Source organism: Mercenaria mercenaria, chromosome 1 (assembly GCF_021730395.1).
Source record: "Mercenaria mercenaria strain notata chromosome 1, MADL_Memer_1, whole genome shotgun sequence".
Classification (NCBI taxonomy): domain Eukaryota; kingdom Metazoa; phylum Mollusca; class Bivalvia; order Venerida; family Veneridae; genus Mercenaria; species Mercenaria mercenaria.
The window spans coordinates 101,286,748-101,301,577 of record NC_069361.1 but is presented as its reverse complement, the minus strand read 5'-3'; the positions used below and the strand labels follow the sequence as shown (position 1 = coordinate 101,301,577).

At 39.9% G+C, this 14,830-nt stretch overlaps 2 protein-coding genes across 5 annotated transcripts in view; one reads left to right on the top strand and one right to left on the bottom strand.

Moving 5' to 3' along the window:
- Positions 1–2,128: 2,128 nt before the first annotated feature.
- LOC123563949 (lysosomal-trafficking regulator-like) overlaps positions 2,129–14,830 on the top strand; it is a 132,002-nt gene continuing 119,300 nt past the window's right edge. For all 3 annotated transcript variants that reach the window (XR_008366313.1, XM_053518799.1, XM_053518789.1), the window contains exon 1: positions 2,129–2,162. The gene's annotated coding sequence lies outside the window, so the exon portion shown is untranslated. The remainder of the gene's footprint in view (positions 2,163–14,830) is intronic.
- On the bottom strand, positions 2,565–13,670 carry LOC123541694 (uncharacterized). Of its 2 annotated transcripts, none has more exons than XM_053518805.1 (2): positions 13,027–13,670; positions 2,565–5,537 (listed from the first exon to the last, which is right to left on the bottom strand). In XM_053518805.1, the coding sequence occupies exon 2, from the start codon at positions 5,526–5,528 to the stop codon at positions 3,093–3,095; it is 2,436 nt and encodes an 811-aa protein (XP_053374780.1). In that variant the 5' UTR covers positions 5,529–5,537; positions 13,027–13,670; the 3' UTR covers positions 2,565–3,092. The 2 variants fall into 2 exon arrangements, with proteins under 2 accessions (XP_053374780.1, XP_053374777.1); XM_053518802.1 differs by having other exon boundaries at positions 13,520–13,670.

The window sequence follows — 14,830 nt, the reverse complement described above, 5'->3', positions numbered from 1 at the left end:
TAGTCCTTCCTCATGTACATGTTTATATCTAGAAATAATATAGATGTTGTTGTATGTAGTTTTCCATGTCCTTGTACATATTTGTCATGTTTGTATGTTACATTTAACAAATTATTGTATCATGTAACAAGAAACGTTTATATGTTTACGTTACTTAATAAAGAATCTTGAATCTTGAATCTTGAATCTTAAAATACAAAATAATATAAGATGTGAACATGTAACAAATTATACAAAGTAACAGGAGAATGAGTAACAATTATATTGTAATCATAATATTTTCTCCTACATTCAAGGATTCCGGACCAAGGCAATTAGCAATGGTCCAAAATCCCTGTCTATAGCCACAACTTGACCAATGAAAAAAAAAACAACAACAAATTATGCATCATTAACAAATTTCTAAAGAAGAAACTAATGATAGAACATTAGCAAAACTATTTGCAGGTTATAATTATTTCTTTACAAAACAATGCAAGATTTTTTTAAAGTGTTTTGTTTCTACTGTTCATAAGTTCTTCAAATTTCAATGTATTAGGATACATATAATAATATGGTTTACGTCTTCTATTTACAAAATGGGTACAGTAAAAGAGATAGTGAAATTCATCACCCAATTGGTTTGCATTACATAAAGTACATACTCGTAACTTTCTCAATTGGAATCTTATGATTCATACATCTAAACTTTAGCAAAGCTGAAGAAAGTTGCCAAGGCAGTATGTTAAAATATTCTTCAAATACACATTTTGACTTAAATATACGATAGTTTAAACATTTGCTTAAAGTTTGAACATCACCATTCCAACTTCGAATGAATTGATCTCGAAGTCTAGTGTTAACAAGTTTCGTGAAATTAAGCGGACTGGGTACAGACTGATTTATCTAATAATTTGATAAACCAAGTTCATTTAAAGTATCCTTAACAAACGATAGCCATTGTAATTCAGTTTTATATTTCTTTAACGTATACTGAGTATATAGTCGTTTATAAAATATTACAAATCTTATCGTCTTTACTGTTCAACAGTTTACACCAGTAGTTAATAATTCTACTTTTTATTTGCATAGATGTTGGAGTAATCCCAAGTTCACCATATAACATATAATTAGGAGTATTTTGCTTGAGATTATGTATAAGTTTTAAAATTTTAGCTGAAGCTGATCAATAATCTTTAGATTTTCTATACCCCAAGTTTCTGAGCCATAACAAAGAATAGGAACAATAATTGTATTAAACAAGTAGATTTGTCAATCAACAGAAAGTAACAGCTTTCTATTTTTTTTTTGACAAAGGAGAACATAGCTTTCCTTGCTTGGTCAACAGGACGTTTTTAGCAAATTTACCGTCATCCACAAATGGAATAACCAGATATGAAAATTCATGTACTAATTCCAAGTTTTCGTTATTAAAAGAAAATTGTGGTGTATTTTCCTGACGATTCCTGCCCCTAGCAAATATTACAGCCTTTGTTTTAGTAGAGTTTACTTTTAAATTACAAACGTTGCAGTATTTTAGCATTGCATTTAATGCAGTCTGATGCTCATCCATCAGCACTTTCCGCCAAAATGACAGTATCGTCGGCTTAAAGGAGCAGAAAGAGTCTAAAACACACCTCCAAGTCTTCGTTACTTAATACAATGTAGGTGTTTCACATCATCAGTAAGTGTATATAAACCACCATATTTGTTGGACATATAAACTGTGTAAGGTCATTAAAAAATAACGTTACGAGAACAATACAGGTGAAAGATTTTCACCTTGACGTACCCCAGTATTACTAACAAAAAATCTGAAAGCTTATTTCCAGATTTGCTTTATCGTACACATTATGCACAATATTCAAACATTTTCCATTAATATTATACTTAAGCAGTTTCTGCCATAAGGCAAGTATATCAACGGAATTAAAAGCCTTACGGTAATCAATAAAACAACAATATAAATTCTTACCCCTTGACAATAAAAATCAACTAACATCTTCAAAGAGAATATATAATCTATGGTACCATATACTTTTTTCTAAACACACAAAATATCATATGTGTGATAGTTGCAAAAATCTTGTCGTCAAATATTTCCCTTTGGGTACCATAAAAACCGATTGCTTCCCTTTATTACTCCAAAAAGAAAGGTAGCTGGCAAACGCCGAATAATTTGGGTATTTAATTTAAATCAATAAATGGACTCTGTCATCTCATATTTCTATTCATATTTTAATTTTAAGAAAAGGAACATATTTAAAACACATAATACATTAAGTTTGCATTTAGTGATACTGTCAGTCGTCTTCATTTCATAAAAATTATCGGCTTATATCCAGAACAGTATGCCACCTACCCGTTAGCATGGTTAGTGACTTGTTCCATTTAATTGATTGCGCAACTTTTAGATCTTGTTCTAGTTCATACTCCCAAACAATCGATTGCTGGTCTATGGATGTTAAATGCAGTGATTAAACTGTTGAATGATAAAGATAAAAAAAGAGTGCTCAAACAGCGAGCCTTACTCACATGTTACTTGTATTGTAAATCTTGTTTTCTCTGCCTAACAAAACGGATAAGAGTGGGTTATACTTAGCAATTGGTTGTTTGCTCCTCTAGCTGTGCACTTCTGCTCTGTTGGGCGATCAGCTGTTCAACTGAAGTTCCGTGCGCAGTTACCGCCAAAAGTTACCCCTACACCGGCTAAACTTCCGGAGGTATAACACCACTAAATACCGATGGTGTCCGCTAGATGGAGTACCGTCACAACACTCCCCCCAACTTTATAAGGAAGGGCTCAGTCAAGTATGGGAGAAATGCTGTCAATGGGACTGAAAGTACCCATGATCTCTTCGATCTATTGGAGGTGGACTGAAAGTCGTCTGTAGTGGTCAGTGTTGCATCACACTATTTTTGTGGTTTCCCAGTCAGGCTGGAAGCTCTGTGGAACCCTTGGTACTGATGTTGGATGCTTTGAAATATGAATACCCTTGGCAAGTAGAACAGCTGGCTAAAAGCATTACTGTCAAACTTCTTATTTAATTCTAGGCTTTATTATTCAGTATCTTTGACGTGCTGAAAGCTACGTCTCTGTCTACTGAAGCGTCTTACTGGAACTGGTCGTGGTACAAACATTGTGCGTTTGCTACTGTGATTTCCAGGATTCGTTCTGGTGTTGTTCCTCGGTGTTGAGCCACATTCATGGCAGCAGCGTAGAGCTGGCTTGGAGACGATACATTGGTTCCCATCGTCTTGAAGTATGGAGCGTCAGATTCCAGGAGCAACCTGTTTTCTTCAATGGCGCATAAAGCAGCAACTTGCTCTGGATCGAACGACTGGACCATGTTGGTGAAACCAATGTATGTTCGTGGAAACACCTCTAACCATCTTTTCAACACATACTGATTACCTGCGAAGCAGTGGAGATGAATGGGATGATTGGTGCGGACTAACTTCTTCAAAAAGTGCAGTAGAAGTAGAAAAGCTTCTGTTCCGCAGTCGCCTCTCATTCCACGGCAGTGTACAATCAATACATGCTGATCCTGGAGCTCTGGCAAGATCTTTTCCAGTAAATCCACTTGGTAGGACCAATCTTTTCTAGGCTCAGTGTGGTCTATGCCTATTTCTCCAAATGCCGAGACCTTAGGATGACGCAAGAGCCTCAACATGTGTTTAATGTCCTCATTCAGTCTGCGATGGCTACTGCTGGCATGTTTTGGATGAAATCCAATTGCCACAGACATATCCTCTGGTAATGAAGATAAAGTTCGCTCGGAAGGATACGATGCTGGGTCACAGTAGACGGCTACAGTGCCAACTAGTTTGACACGTTTGTCATTGTCCACTGAGACTTTGTTGAAAATATCCTCCAAAGTACCATCGGACAGATGCAACTTTCGCAGAGTTCGATCCAAGTGGAAATGGCTATCGAAGGCCTCTGGTAGTTTTACTTCTGGCTCGACCCTTTGTACCTTTTCTACGCCTTCCGGGGCTGGGTAGTTGTCCTGCCAATAGCGTCTTTCGTCCTCTTGTAAAGTGGCAGCTATTAACAAAACAGCTCTCCAATGTATCAGAACAGCGGGGGAATTTGCTGGTTCCAGTGTAAATTGATCAGGAACATGGACCCGAAGAAAGGTACACATATGCTTCATGGCTTCCTTCTGTACTTCTGAGATACGGGTGTTATCCGCGGCGCTCAGAACTTTCTGGATAACCACGAAGGAGACTAGTTCGTCCAATGTTGCTGGTCTGCCCAGAAGCCATCTAGCCGCTTGATTCAAGGCATTTCGTCTACTTCGAAGGACTCTTTCATCGTCAGGTTTGAGTCTTTCGTCAAAGACCTCTGGAATATGATGTTCGAATGCATGAACTTTCGGGTATGTTGATGGTTCCAAACAACCCGGAATCCAACACTCGAACTTCCTTCTTTCCCTTGTCTTTCGACCTTCATCAACGGTTTTACGCACCTGACGCAGTAGGTCATCAGTCTTCGTTTTCTTCAAAACAGGTACTGATATTGTTATAGGAGGCAGTTCTGTGGCACTTCTTTTTCCCACCTTGGGTTGGGGTGCTTGCACAGACTTTCCCTTTTCTACTGTCACAGTACGTTTGAGCTCTGGGACCGATGAAGCCGGCAGTGCTGTCTCATGTTTCCTTTCCTTCTTGGAGCTGGAAGCATCAAGAGGAACCCTGGAATCTGGTGTTTTTCCTGTGGTTTCAGCCACAGTGGCAGCACTGGGAGCTTTTTCATTCCTACTAGTCCTTGGATCTGTGGAATGCCTTCTTTGCCTAGAATCGCCGTGTGTCTTACTCTTGTAAAGTCCAGTTGCCTGGGCTTTCTTCCCTGCAATTGTGGAAACCTCTGCTGCGGTCTTTTTTGACTTTGTTGGTTCGTCCAAAGGTGCCTTGATAGGAGAGATTTTCACCTTTCCCTTGTTTAACCTTGGTGACCTTCTTGGACTTGGTGCCAACTTAACCGTAGCTTCTGGATGATCGACTTCCATGTTGGATGCTTCCTGTCGACCGCCTGATGTTTTTGACTTTGGCGTATCCAACAAATACAACAAGTCTTCCTCTAGATCCAGACTAATCTCGCCCGTACTTTCCTCTCCCTCTTCTTTTTCAAGACATTTGTCTTCTGACGGGGCTTCACTGGTTGGTTTCATATACCGAATGTCTTTTCTACCCCGTTCAGGATCATAATCATGGGAGACGACTACTGGGCGGGCTTTTAGTTTCCACACGTGTTCGGAAATCCAGTCCCTATTAGCCACACAATAGGTTTCCATAGCCTGGGCTGCTGATTTTAACCACTGGTCATGTGACTTCTGGTTACGGAGGACTGCCCTTTTCTCTTTAACCAAGTTGACCATTTTCAGCATGGCATCAAGCAACTTTGCTGATCTGTCAGGCCCTCCGATGTATCTCGGGCAAAGAGAAAGTTCTTTTACGAACACTTCTGCAGGTTTGAACACACGTCTTTCAGCCAGGTATTCATCCACTACTTCTTGAAAATCCTTGGTCGAGTTCAATTTCTCAGCCATGACTATAATCTGAAATAGAAAACAAAGAATATATTTTCCGTACATAACTGTCATTGTCACCGTCTCTTGTCTTTGCATGTTTTGCATCTGTACTTGTCAATGTCAAGCGCATCTGTAGCGGTGATGTTGATGCAAGATCCATGGAACCATTCTTCACAGAAGTCGCATTGAATCATGAATCTTCCTAGCCATGGCTTTCTGCAAACGCAATAGACCTCGTCGTCTTCCTGGTCATCATGTACGGTAGTATCTGTTTCTGCGGGAGACTCCTTGTATTTCGTTATCCATGCAGGGAGCTTTCTGTCCTTGCAAGGCATCATCCGGTCATGGTTGGTAACGAATACTGCATTTCGCAATTTCACCCGGTACAGATAAGCTGTTATCTTCTTTGTCACTATGGCTGGACCTTTCCACGGAGAGCATAACTTGCGAGATTTCCCCTTGTGGGACGCTGTATCTAAAAGATAAACAATGTCCCCTTCAGAGTACGGTCTAAGCAGGATCCTCAAGTCATAGTCCCGTTTCATACGCTTCAATGAAGTCTTTATGGTTTCTCTCGCTTTGTTGTGTGCATTCTGTATGGTCTGGAGAAGATTGGCTACATATTCTCCATACTCTTCTGGATTCTCTGCCCTTGCATTAGGAAACATCAGCTGGGCTGGAGTATTCACTTCTCTACCCAACATTAACTTGTTTGGTGTGAAACCAGTACTTCTGTTAACACTCGCCCTCATTGCCATTGCAATTTGTTGAATATTTCTATCCCAATTTTCTTGTGATTTGCCTATGAAGCATCTTACGGCATCCATTAAACTGCGGTTAAAACGTTCAACCTGACCATTGCTGGCTGGCCTGTAAGGCGTTGTTCTGGATTTGTGAATGTGTAATGCTTTGCATACAGCTGCAAACAACTGACTTTCAAAGTTTCGCCCTTGGTCTGTGAAGATCTGGAAGGGAAAACCGAAACGTGAGAAGAAGTTGTCGATAGCGGCTTTCGCTGTCACTTCTGCCTTCTGCGAAGGTAGGGGTACACATTCAACCCATTTCGTAAATTGGTCCACCATCATCAAACAATATTCGTTCCCATGTGTTGTTTTTGGCAGAGGTCCCATGAAATCTATATGCACGCGTTCCATGGGTGCTCCAGCGTGAAACTCTGTCAATGGAACTCGACCGTATCTTTTGTGCTTCTTGTTTTTGTTGCACACATCACAGGATAAGACATATGCCTCGACATCTCTAGACAGACGTACCCAGAAAAACTTTTCCTTCATCTTAGCTTTGGTTCTTGCTATTCCTTGGTGCCCTGCTGCTGGAAGATCGTGGTAAAGCCTGTTCTTTCAAACTATCTGGTATGACAAGCTGGAGATCTTCATCTTCGGCTTTTGGACTTTTTCTGAATAGCACGCCATCAATCATTTGGAACATCTCTTTATTCAGCCAGTAATACTTTGTGTCTGGGCTGGAAAGGAACAAACTTCCTTCATCTGGTTCTCGTCTGTTCTTGAGCCAGTCAAGTATGAACTGTAAGTCTTTGTCCTTACTCTGTTCTCGTTCCAGGTCTTCGAAAGTGAATCCCCAACAAGAAGACTTTTCTGCACTAGCTTCATTTGCTGTTATCACTGAACAAACACTAATGAAACTGGTTTCCCCATTGCACGGTGTAACAATATCAAAATGCGATTCACTCCCTTGCAGGCCTGTTACGTCTACGGAAAGTATACTGTCTGCAAGACTAGTATCTTCCCCTTCTGGAGAACTGTATGGAATACTTGTTCTCTTCTTCTGGAACTCGGTAGATCTTGGTTCACTCAGTGTCTCACTGGTAGGACCTTCATCCTTAACACTGGATACACTTTCTAGGTTTGACTTGTTCTCATCTGCAGTTGCCCCAATTGAAACTTTATGTCCATCAGTGGCTGTCTTACCCGTCTGTACACCTAGACCAACTGCTTCATCTACATCATTTGTAAACTTGATCCAATCTCGATCCGCTCTAGTACAGTAATGACAACCCTTGCATGGCAAATCTGCAGGCTTTATCCCGGATACATAAGCTGAACATGGCGTCAGAGTTTCTGGTCTTCTGGACAACGCGTCCGCATTGCCATGTTTAGCTCCAGGTCTGTGCTTTACAATCATGTTGTATTGGGAAAGCTCTTCAATCCAACGAGCAAGCTGACCTTGTGGTTCCTTAAACTTCAACAACCAAGTCAAACTGGAATGATCTGTTCTCACTGTGAACATTCGTCCTAGAAGGTAATGTCGGAAATGTCTTGTGAACCGTACTATTGCTAGGAGTTCCTTTCTTGTAGTGCAGTAATTCTTTTGCTCTGGAGTCAAAGTGAAGCTGCTGTAAGCGACTACCTTTTCTTCTCCATTCTGCACTTGAATAAGCTCTGAACCTATAGCCAAATGAGAAGCATCGACATCCAGGATAAATGGATCCTTTGTGTTTGGTAGAGTTAACACAGGTGGTGATGTTAGAGCTCTTTTCAATGCTTCAAAAGCTTTCTGTTCTTTGTCGCCCCACTTGAATTCGTGTTTGCCTGTCAAATTGTAGAGCGTCTGGGCCATTTCCGCGAAATTCTTGATAAACACCCTGTGGTAGTTAGCTAGGCCTAAAAATCTTTCTACGTCTTTTGAAGATTGTGGCACCGGCCAGGAAGCTACCGTGTCAGTGTCATGCGAAGCCATTGCCAGCTGGTTACTGCTGACTATTCTTCCTAAGAATTCCACTTCTTTCTTAAAAAGAACACATTTTCTTGGCTTCAGCTTCATCCCATACTTCCGGAAACGACTTAAAGCTTCGGCTATATTGTTCAAATGTTCCTCAAAACTATTTCCCATTACCAAAATATCATCGAGAAAGGCCAATACTGTTTTCCACGTCAAACCTCTCAGGATCAAGTTGACCACACGTGAAAAAGTTGCTGGAGCATTGGTAAGACCGAAACCCATTCTGACATGCTCGAATAAGCCGTACTTTGTCAGAAAAGCCGTCTTCTTTCGATCTTCCTCCCTAACTCGAACTTGCCAATATGCTGAATTAGCATCTAGTTTGGAAAACCAGACACTTCCGGAAAGCGTATCTAGGCAATCTTCAACCAATGGTAACGGAAATGTATCTTTAACCGTGACGTCATTCAAGGCCCTGTAATCGACACACCATCTGACTGTATTGTCACGTTTTCTTATCAGAACAGGTGAGGATGCCCACTCTGATGTAGACTCCTGAATGACACCGGCATCTAACATCTTCTTCAGATGTTCCTCTTCCTCCCCGACAAAGCAAGCTGGAGTACGCCGCATACGTTGCTTTATTGGTTTGGCATCCCCGGTATCAATTTCATGCTCAATCGCCGTAAAGTTTCCCAAGTCAAAATCTTCTTTGGCGAACACATCTGAAAATTCAGAAAGAAGTTCTGCTAACCTCTCACTTTGCTCCCTGTCTAAATGCGTAGTAGAAGCTTTATACAACTCTTTAAGATGATCTGGTATATTTGGTGCTTTTGGTGTAGCCTTCTGGCTAGAAGAGCTGAAAGCATCTTTTGCAGAAGACTGTTCACTTTGTTTTACAGCATGGCAGGTAAATACATCAGTTTCCTTCTGTAAACTCTTCTCTTCCAAGATGGATTGCACTTCGTATGCTGTAGCAATAACCTTCCCCTTCTTGAACGTCCTGTAGAAGTTTGTAGGGTTGACTAAACACACCACGGGCTGTGTATTCGAAGATCGGACTGTTCTTGGAATAAGAACACCAGAATTTGTTACGGTGTCATTTGGCTCAATGAAGTAGTCTTCAAGTTGATTGTCGATCTTACATGTTATGCGAACAGCTGTATTTGGTGGTACTACAGTACGTTTAGTCACTGTGATTCTTGCTACAACTGGATTGCCTTCTTTGAACCTGGTATTCATGGGTATTCGCTCCCCGTTCAAAATAAGTGTGTCAGAATGCATGTCTAACAATACTCCTAAATGATGGAGGAAATCGTGTCCCAACAGCATTTCATCACTTATGGGTGCTACATAAACTCTTTCCTTGAATACTTGGGAACCCAACTGTAGATGTAAAGGTGTTGTACTAAAACCCTTTAAAACAGTCTCTTTATCTGCCATCTGCATAACAACCTCTTTAACTTTAGCAGGCTTGGTCTTCAAATTGTTATAGACTTTTGTAGACAAGATGGTAATTTCTGCACCAGAGTCTATACGAGCCTTGACCTCTTGATCAGCTACTTTCAGGTATACATACGATGAACCTGCTTGAACTTGATGTACACTGATCGTTTCTTCCTCTTGAACCTCTTTAACTGATTCAGGATTGGGACTTGTTTTGTCTGTAACTTTCTGTGAACTGAAAGCATCACAGTTAATTTGTTTATTGCCTTCGCTAGACTGGTTAGTTAGTGCAGTTTCTGATTTAGCCGCAGTCTTAATTGCATGTTCAGAGCTGGAAGCTTCTGTAACATGAATTTGCTCTGAGCTGGAAGTTCTTGTTAACTCAGATGGAGGATTGTTGTTCACTTCAACATCTTTTGTGTAATGGCCACCTACTTCTTTTCCTTTGGGCTGTAATGTTTGGCCTTTGCATCCAGCCCTTCCTTGTTTAAATCCGATTCTGCTCTTCTATTTTTCGATTGCAGCCACTCTTTGTACTTTCTATATTTTCTTCTTAGATGCCATTTAGCTTTACAGAAGTAGCATTCTATCTCGGATAGACCTGAAGTTGGTGGTTTGTCTTGAACTTCCGGTTTCTTTAACTGCTCTCCTAATTTTCTAATTGCTTTGGCAATCATGTCTTCTACCCTGGTTTCTGACAATGAACCGACAGCATTGACTGAAACATCATCTTTTGCTTTTCGGCTTGGTCGTCTGCTATCTACAGCTTGCGAAATGTACTGGTGATGTTTAACGGCATTCAGTGCTGCAGACATACTCTTCGGCCGTTCAAAACAGGCGTGTTTTGCAGCTTCTCTATCAGTACACCCTTGGCAGAACTTCGAAATAGCTTCCTGCATACGATGGTATTCTGGTAAATCTCGAAAAGCAGTTGTGGCGAGGGTAAGACATCTATCTGCCCAGTCTTCAAGAGATTCTTCTGTTTTTTGTGAAGCCTGCTGAAATTTAGCTCTTGCTGTTTCCGTTAATTCTTTTGAACCAAATCTAGTTTCTAGCTTCTTCATAATCTGACTGAAGGAGTACTGTTCTCCCATTCTGGTTGTGATTGTGAAAAAGTCTAGCGCTTTGCCCTCTAAGCTCCAATTCAAATAATCTCGGCATTCTTCTTCAGACCAATTTAGAACAACCATATAACTTTCAAACTTCTGTTTAAATGACAGCCAACTGGAAGTCCCATCATACTTCAAATTTTTCGGAAGCCTTTTTGGATCACCCCTTCTTTCTATAGAATAGCGTCTGTAAGATCTGCTATGTCTATAGTCATCTTCGTCGTCGCTGTCGAAGAAGTATCTCTGGTGACGGTATGCTTCATAATAACTGTCACGTCTGTATGGCGACCTTGACCTTGAACGTCGACTGTGTCTATCTCTAGAAGTTGAAACATCTCTATAATATCTAGACCCTGGTGACCTTGAATCGTCTCTTGCCTGAAAGGCTGTAGACGAATAGTGACGTTGCCTTGAACTTGACCTTGACCTATCTCTATAAGCTCTTGGGTCTATTCTAATATGGCGTTCAGTGGAGCGGTATCTGTTTCTATCACCCGATCTGCTTCTACTTCTTGAATATCTTGAATGTCTTGACCTTTCAGATGACCTTTGTGTGTAACGTGACCTCTGGTTATCATCATATGACCTTGACCGATGACGTGGTGAATGTCTTGACCTTTGACTATGTCTCGCATCCGAAACCGGTGAAACTGGTTCTGGAACATGTTCTGGAGATGTAGTCGTGTCATGTTTTTTCGGTTTTGCAGCATCGTCTTGCCTTTCATCGTATCTATAATGTTGATGATTTCCAGTTGTCCCCGTGTCATTCAACCGAGAAGTTGATTTAGTGTCATCTGACCTATATTGATATCGGTTCATGTGTGTTGACCTATTTCTGGACGTTGATCTTGATGCTGACCTTCTATGGTAATGTCCATTTTTCAGTATACTATAACGTTCACGTGACCTGGACCGTCTGTCTCTTGACCTTTCGTATGGAGACAAAGACTCTCTTCTGTAAGTATCACGTGATTTTGGGCTGTAATGTTGATACTTAGACCTTCGTTCACGCCTTGGTGATCTGGAAGTCATGCGTCTTGGCGGAGATCTGAAAGACCTATGCCTTGACGGAGACCTATGTCTGTAATGCCTATCATCTGGGTAATAGTCAGACCTATCAACATCATAGTACCTGTCGTAAGATGAATCACGTGACCTTGTATGATGTGTTTTGCAATTTCGTGGTGAACTGCTTCTATTTGTAGTATCTTCCGTATGGTTATGACCTGTGGTGCTATTCCCTTTTAAATTGCCTGTTTCTTTCTGCTGAGATAATCTATTTCTGAAAGAACTAGATTGATCTCCCCTGTTGCTAACAGTATCTTGTTTAACCCCTGAAGGCTGTAGTTTAACAGAACTCTTTGGTCTTGCACCTGTATCTGTTGATGTGTTTACAACAGCTGTTTCAATTGTTGATAACGAGGCAATTAAATTTTCTATATCTTTATTACCTATACCTTGACTATAGCGTAAAAGATAATCAAGTGCACCTGTTAGGTCATGAACATTACTGCTTGAAGGTAACTGTACACCTTGGGCACTGCCTTGTGTTGACACCCTTGGCCTGGTATTAACAATGGTATTGACTGTTGTTGTTGTTATTAAGGGGGTTTTATTTACTGTTGTTGTCATAACTACAGATGTAGTTTGGGTGTTATTTCCTAATTTTGTTATGGGTGTGGAAAATAAAGGAGCTTGAATTGACCCAGTGGTACTGAAAGTAACCACAGGTGACATTTCTTGTGCACCTCTCCCCCTTCCCCTTCTTGAAAGTTCTTCAGGTGACATGAAGTTAATAGAGTCTAAGACATCTTTTGGTACTTCTCCTGGGAATGCCAAACAGAAGATGTCCTTTGTTATACACCCATATGTGTGTCTATAATTTAACAAATTGGCAGCTCTTCTAGGCCCAATGCATGGTATTGACCTCAGTTCTTCTTCAGAAGCTTGATTTATGAAAATCATGGTCAATGTCTATGTCAATCAATGTCGGTCAACAATAATTAATTTTGTGTATGAAATACTCAAAATTATCTCAATTTATTTGAACCGAAATATTATGTATGCGGTCAAACCCAATTATTTTTCAGACTAACTGCAGTTGGTTCGAATGTAGCAGATACACTATTAATTCAAATATTTAGACCGGCCACCCAGACGCTTCAATAAATATTTGATTTTTCAAGGTAGTGTATAGGTTACACTGGTTCGAATGCGGCACTGGCCCCTTGAGAATCCAGTTTTCAAAAATAAAAAGCACTAACCTGCAGTGTCTTTCAATATGTATAGGTGGGTCCTGTAGACGTCCACTCTATCTTGTTATACCTGTAAAGGGCTTTATTGAGTATGGGAGACTTTCGCAGAGACAGAGGTTTCCTTACCCAGAAAGTAATAAATTACTTGTCAGAAACCTACAGCTAGATATATCTTAGCTTGGTAGAACCAATGGTAGAACCACTTGTTGATGTACAGAGAGTACTTTAGACTGAAAGTCGTGAAAGCCTCTTTCTGTTCAATATCAACTTTATTTCAGGCAGAGCTGGTTTAGTGTTTAGAAAACACTGTAATATTAATGTAGTAAGGCTGTTCTTGAATTTTTTCCTAAGTAGAAAATTCCACGCGAAAAAATCCTAAGGTGAATTTAGCAGCCTTCTACCAAATAAAATTCTGCCAGCGTAATCCAATTTATATCCTCGTCGCCATTATTGTAAACCTTGTTTTCTCTGCCTAACAAAACGGGATAAGAGTGGGTTATACTTAGCAATTGGTTGTTTGCTCCTCTAGCTGTGCACTTCTGCTCTGTTGGGCGATCAGCTGTTCAACTGAAGTTCCGTGCGCAGTTACCGCCAAAAGTTACCCCTACACCGGCTAAACTTCCGGAGGTATAACACCACTAAATACCGATGGTGTCCGCTAGATGGAGTAGCGTCACAACACTTGTTTTTCTTTTCGGGATGGCTTATTTTATGGGAAGTGTCTTGCAGTCCGGTAACCGAACTCCTAGCCTGCATTCTAGCCGTCCGGTTACAGGCTAGCATATTCTCGGTGAATTTTCTAGCCATCTGGTAATTGATTTTTTTATGAATAAGTAATGATTTTATATAGTTTTAATTAACTGTTTTTTTACTGAAGATATCAAAACTTATTTGTAAACAAAATATTGTGTGAATACATACCAAAGTATATTTTTCATCATTTGAATAGATTACTGATTTTTCAGTGGATAAAATGAATGAGATCGTGTTTGTTTGATATTCTATTTTTAGAAATGATAAAACATTGATCGCCTAAGGTCCATATTCATACATGTCAAGTTCCCAGGACAATTTTCCAGGAGATATCAGTTGAAAATCCAGGAGTTTTATCGACCGGCATTTTTTAGGAAATTTTAGGTTGAACATAAAACTAAAACAGATTAGATCTAAACCATATCCTTTCTGACTTGATTAATTGATTTGGGCAATGGTTTCAGGGGTTGTAATTTGCATTTTATCCTTATCATGCTGGACACTATTAATTCTGCCTTTGCAACCAGTGCAGATCATGATCAGCCTGCACATACCTGAAGTCTGATCATGATCTGCACTGTATGCCATTCAGTCAGTCACCTCTTCTAACAGTTAATGGTACTGTCCAAATTGAAAGATGGGCAAGTTCATTATAGAAATTTAGCAGGGTAAGGGTTTAAACATTTTTTTCAAAAAAGTTTTGATTTAAATTTATTCAATTATTATCTTTTAATAAGCAGAGGAGAATAGTATCCAGTGAATAATCTGCAGGTCTTTTTGACATTCCTAGAATTTTAGCCCAGGAGCAGTAGCTAAAATAGATTGAAAATGAATCTATTTCACCATTTTGACTTTATATAGTTTTAAAAAATTAGAGTTAGAGTTTTTACTCAATAAAAATAAAAATACAAAATCATAGCTGTTAAAAAATGTTTAAACCTATTTCAAGTTGTCAACACTTCTGCCATCGGTGGTAATGATTCCCATATCTCCAGTTTATCTACTCAATTTCAAATGTATTCAAATCTTTTCCCATCTAAAATTTCCATATCATGACATT

Bases quoted from the DNA above. Each gene is read 5' to 3' on its own strand.
- LOC123541694 (XM_053518805.1), bottom strand. From the start codon at position 5,528: ATGGCTGAGAAATTGAACTCGACCAAGGATTTTCAAGAAGTAGTGGAT.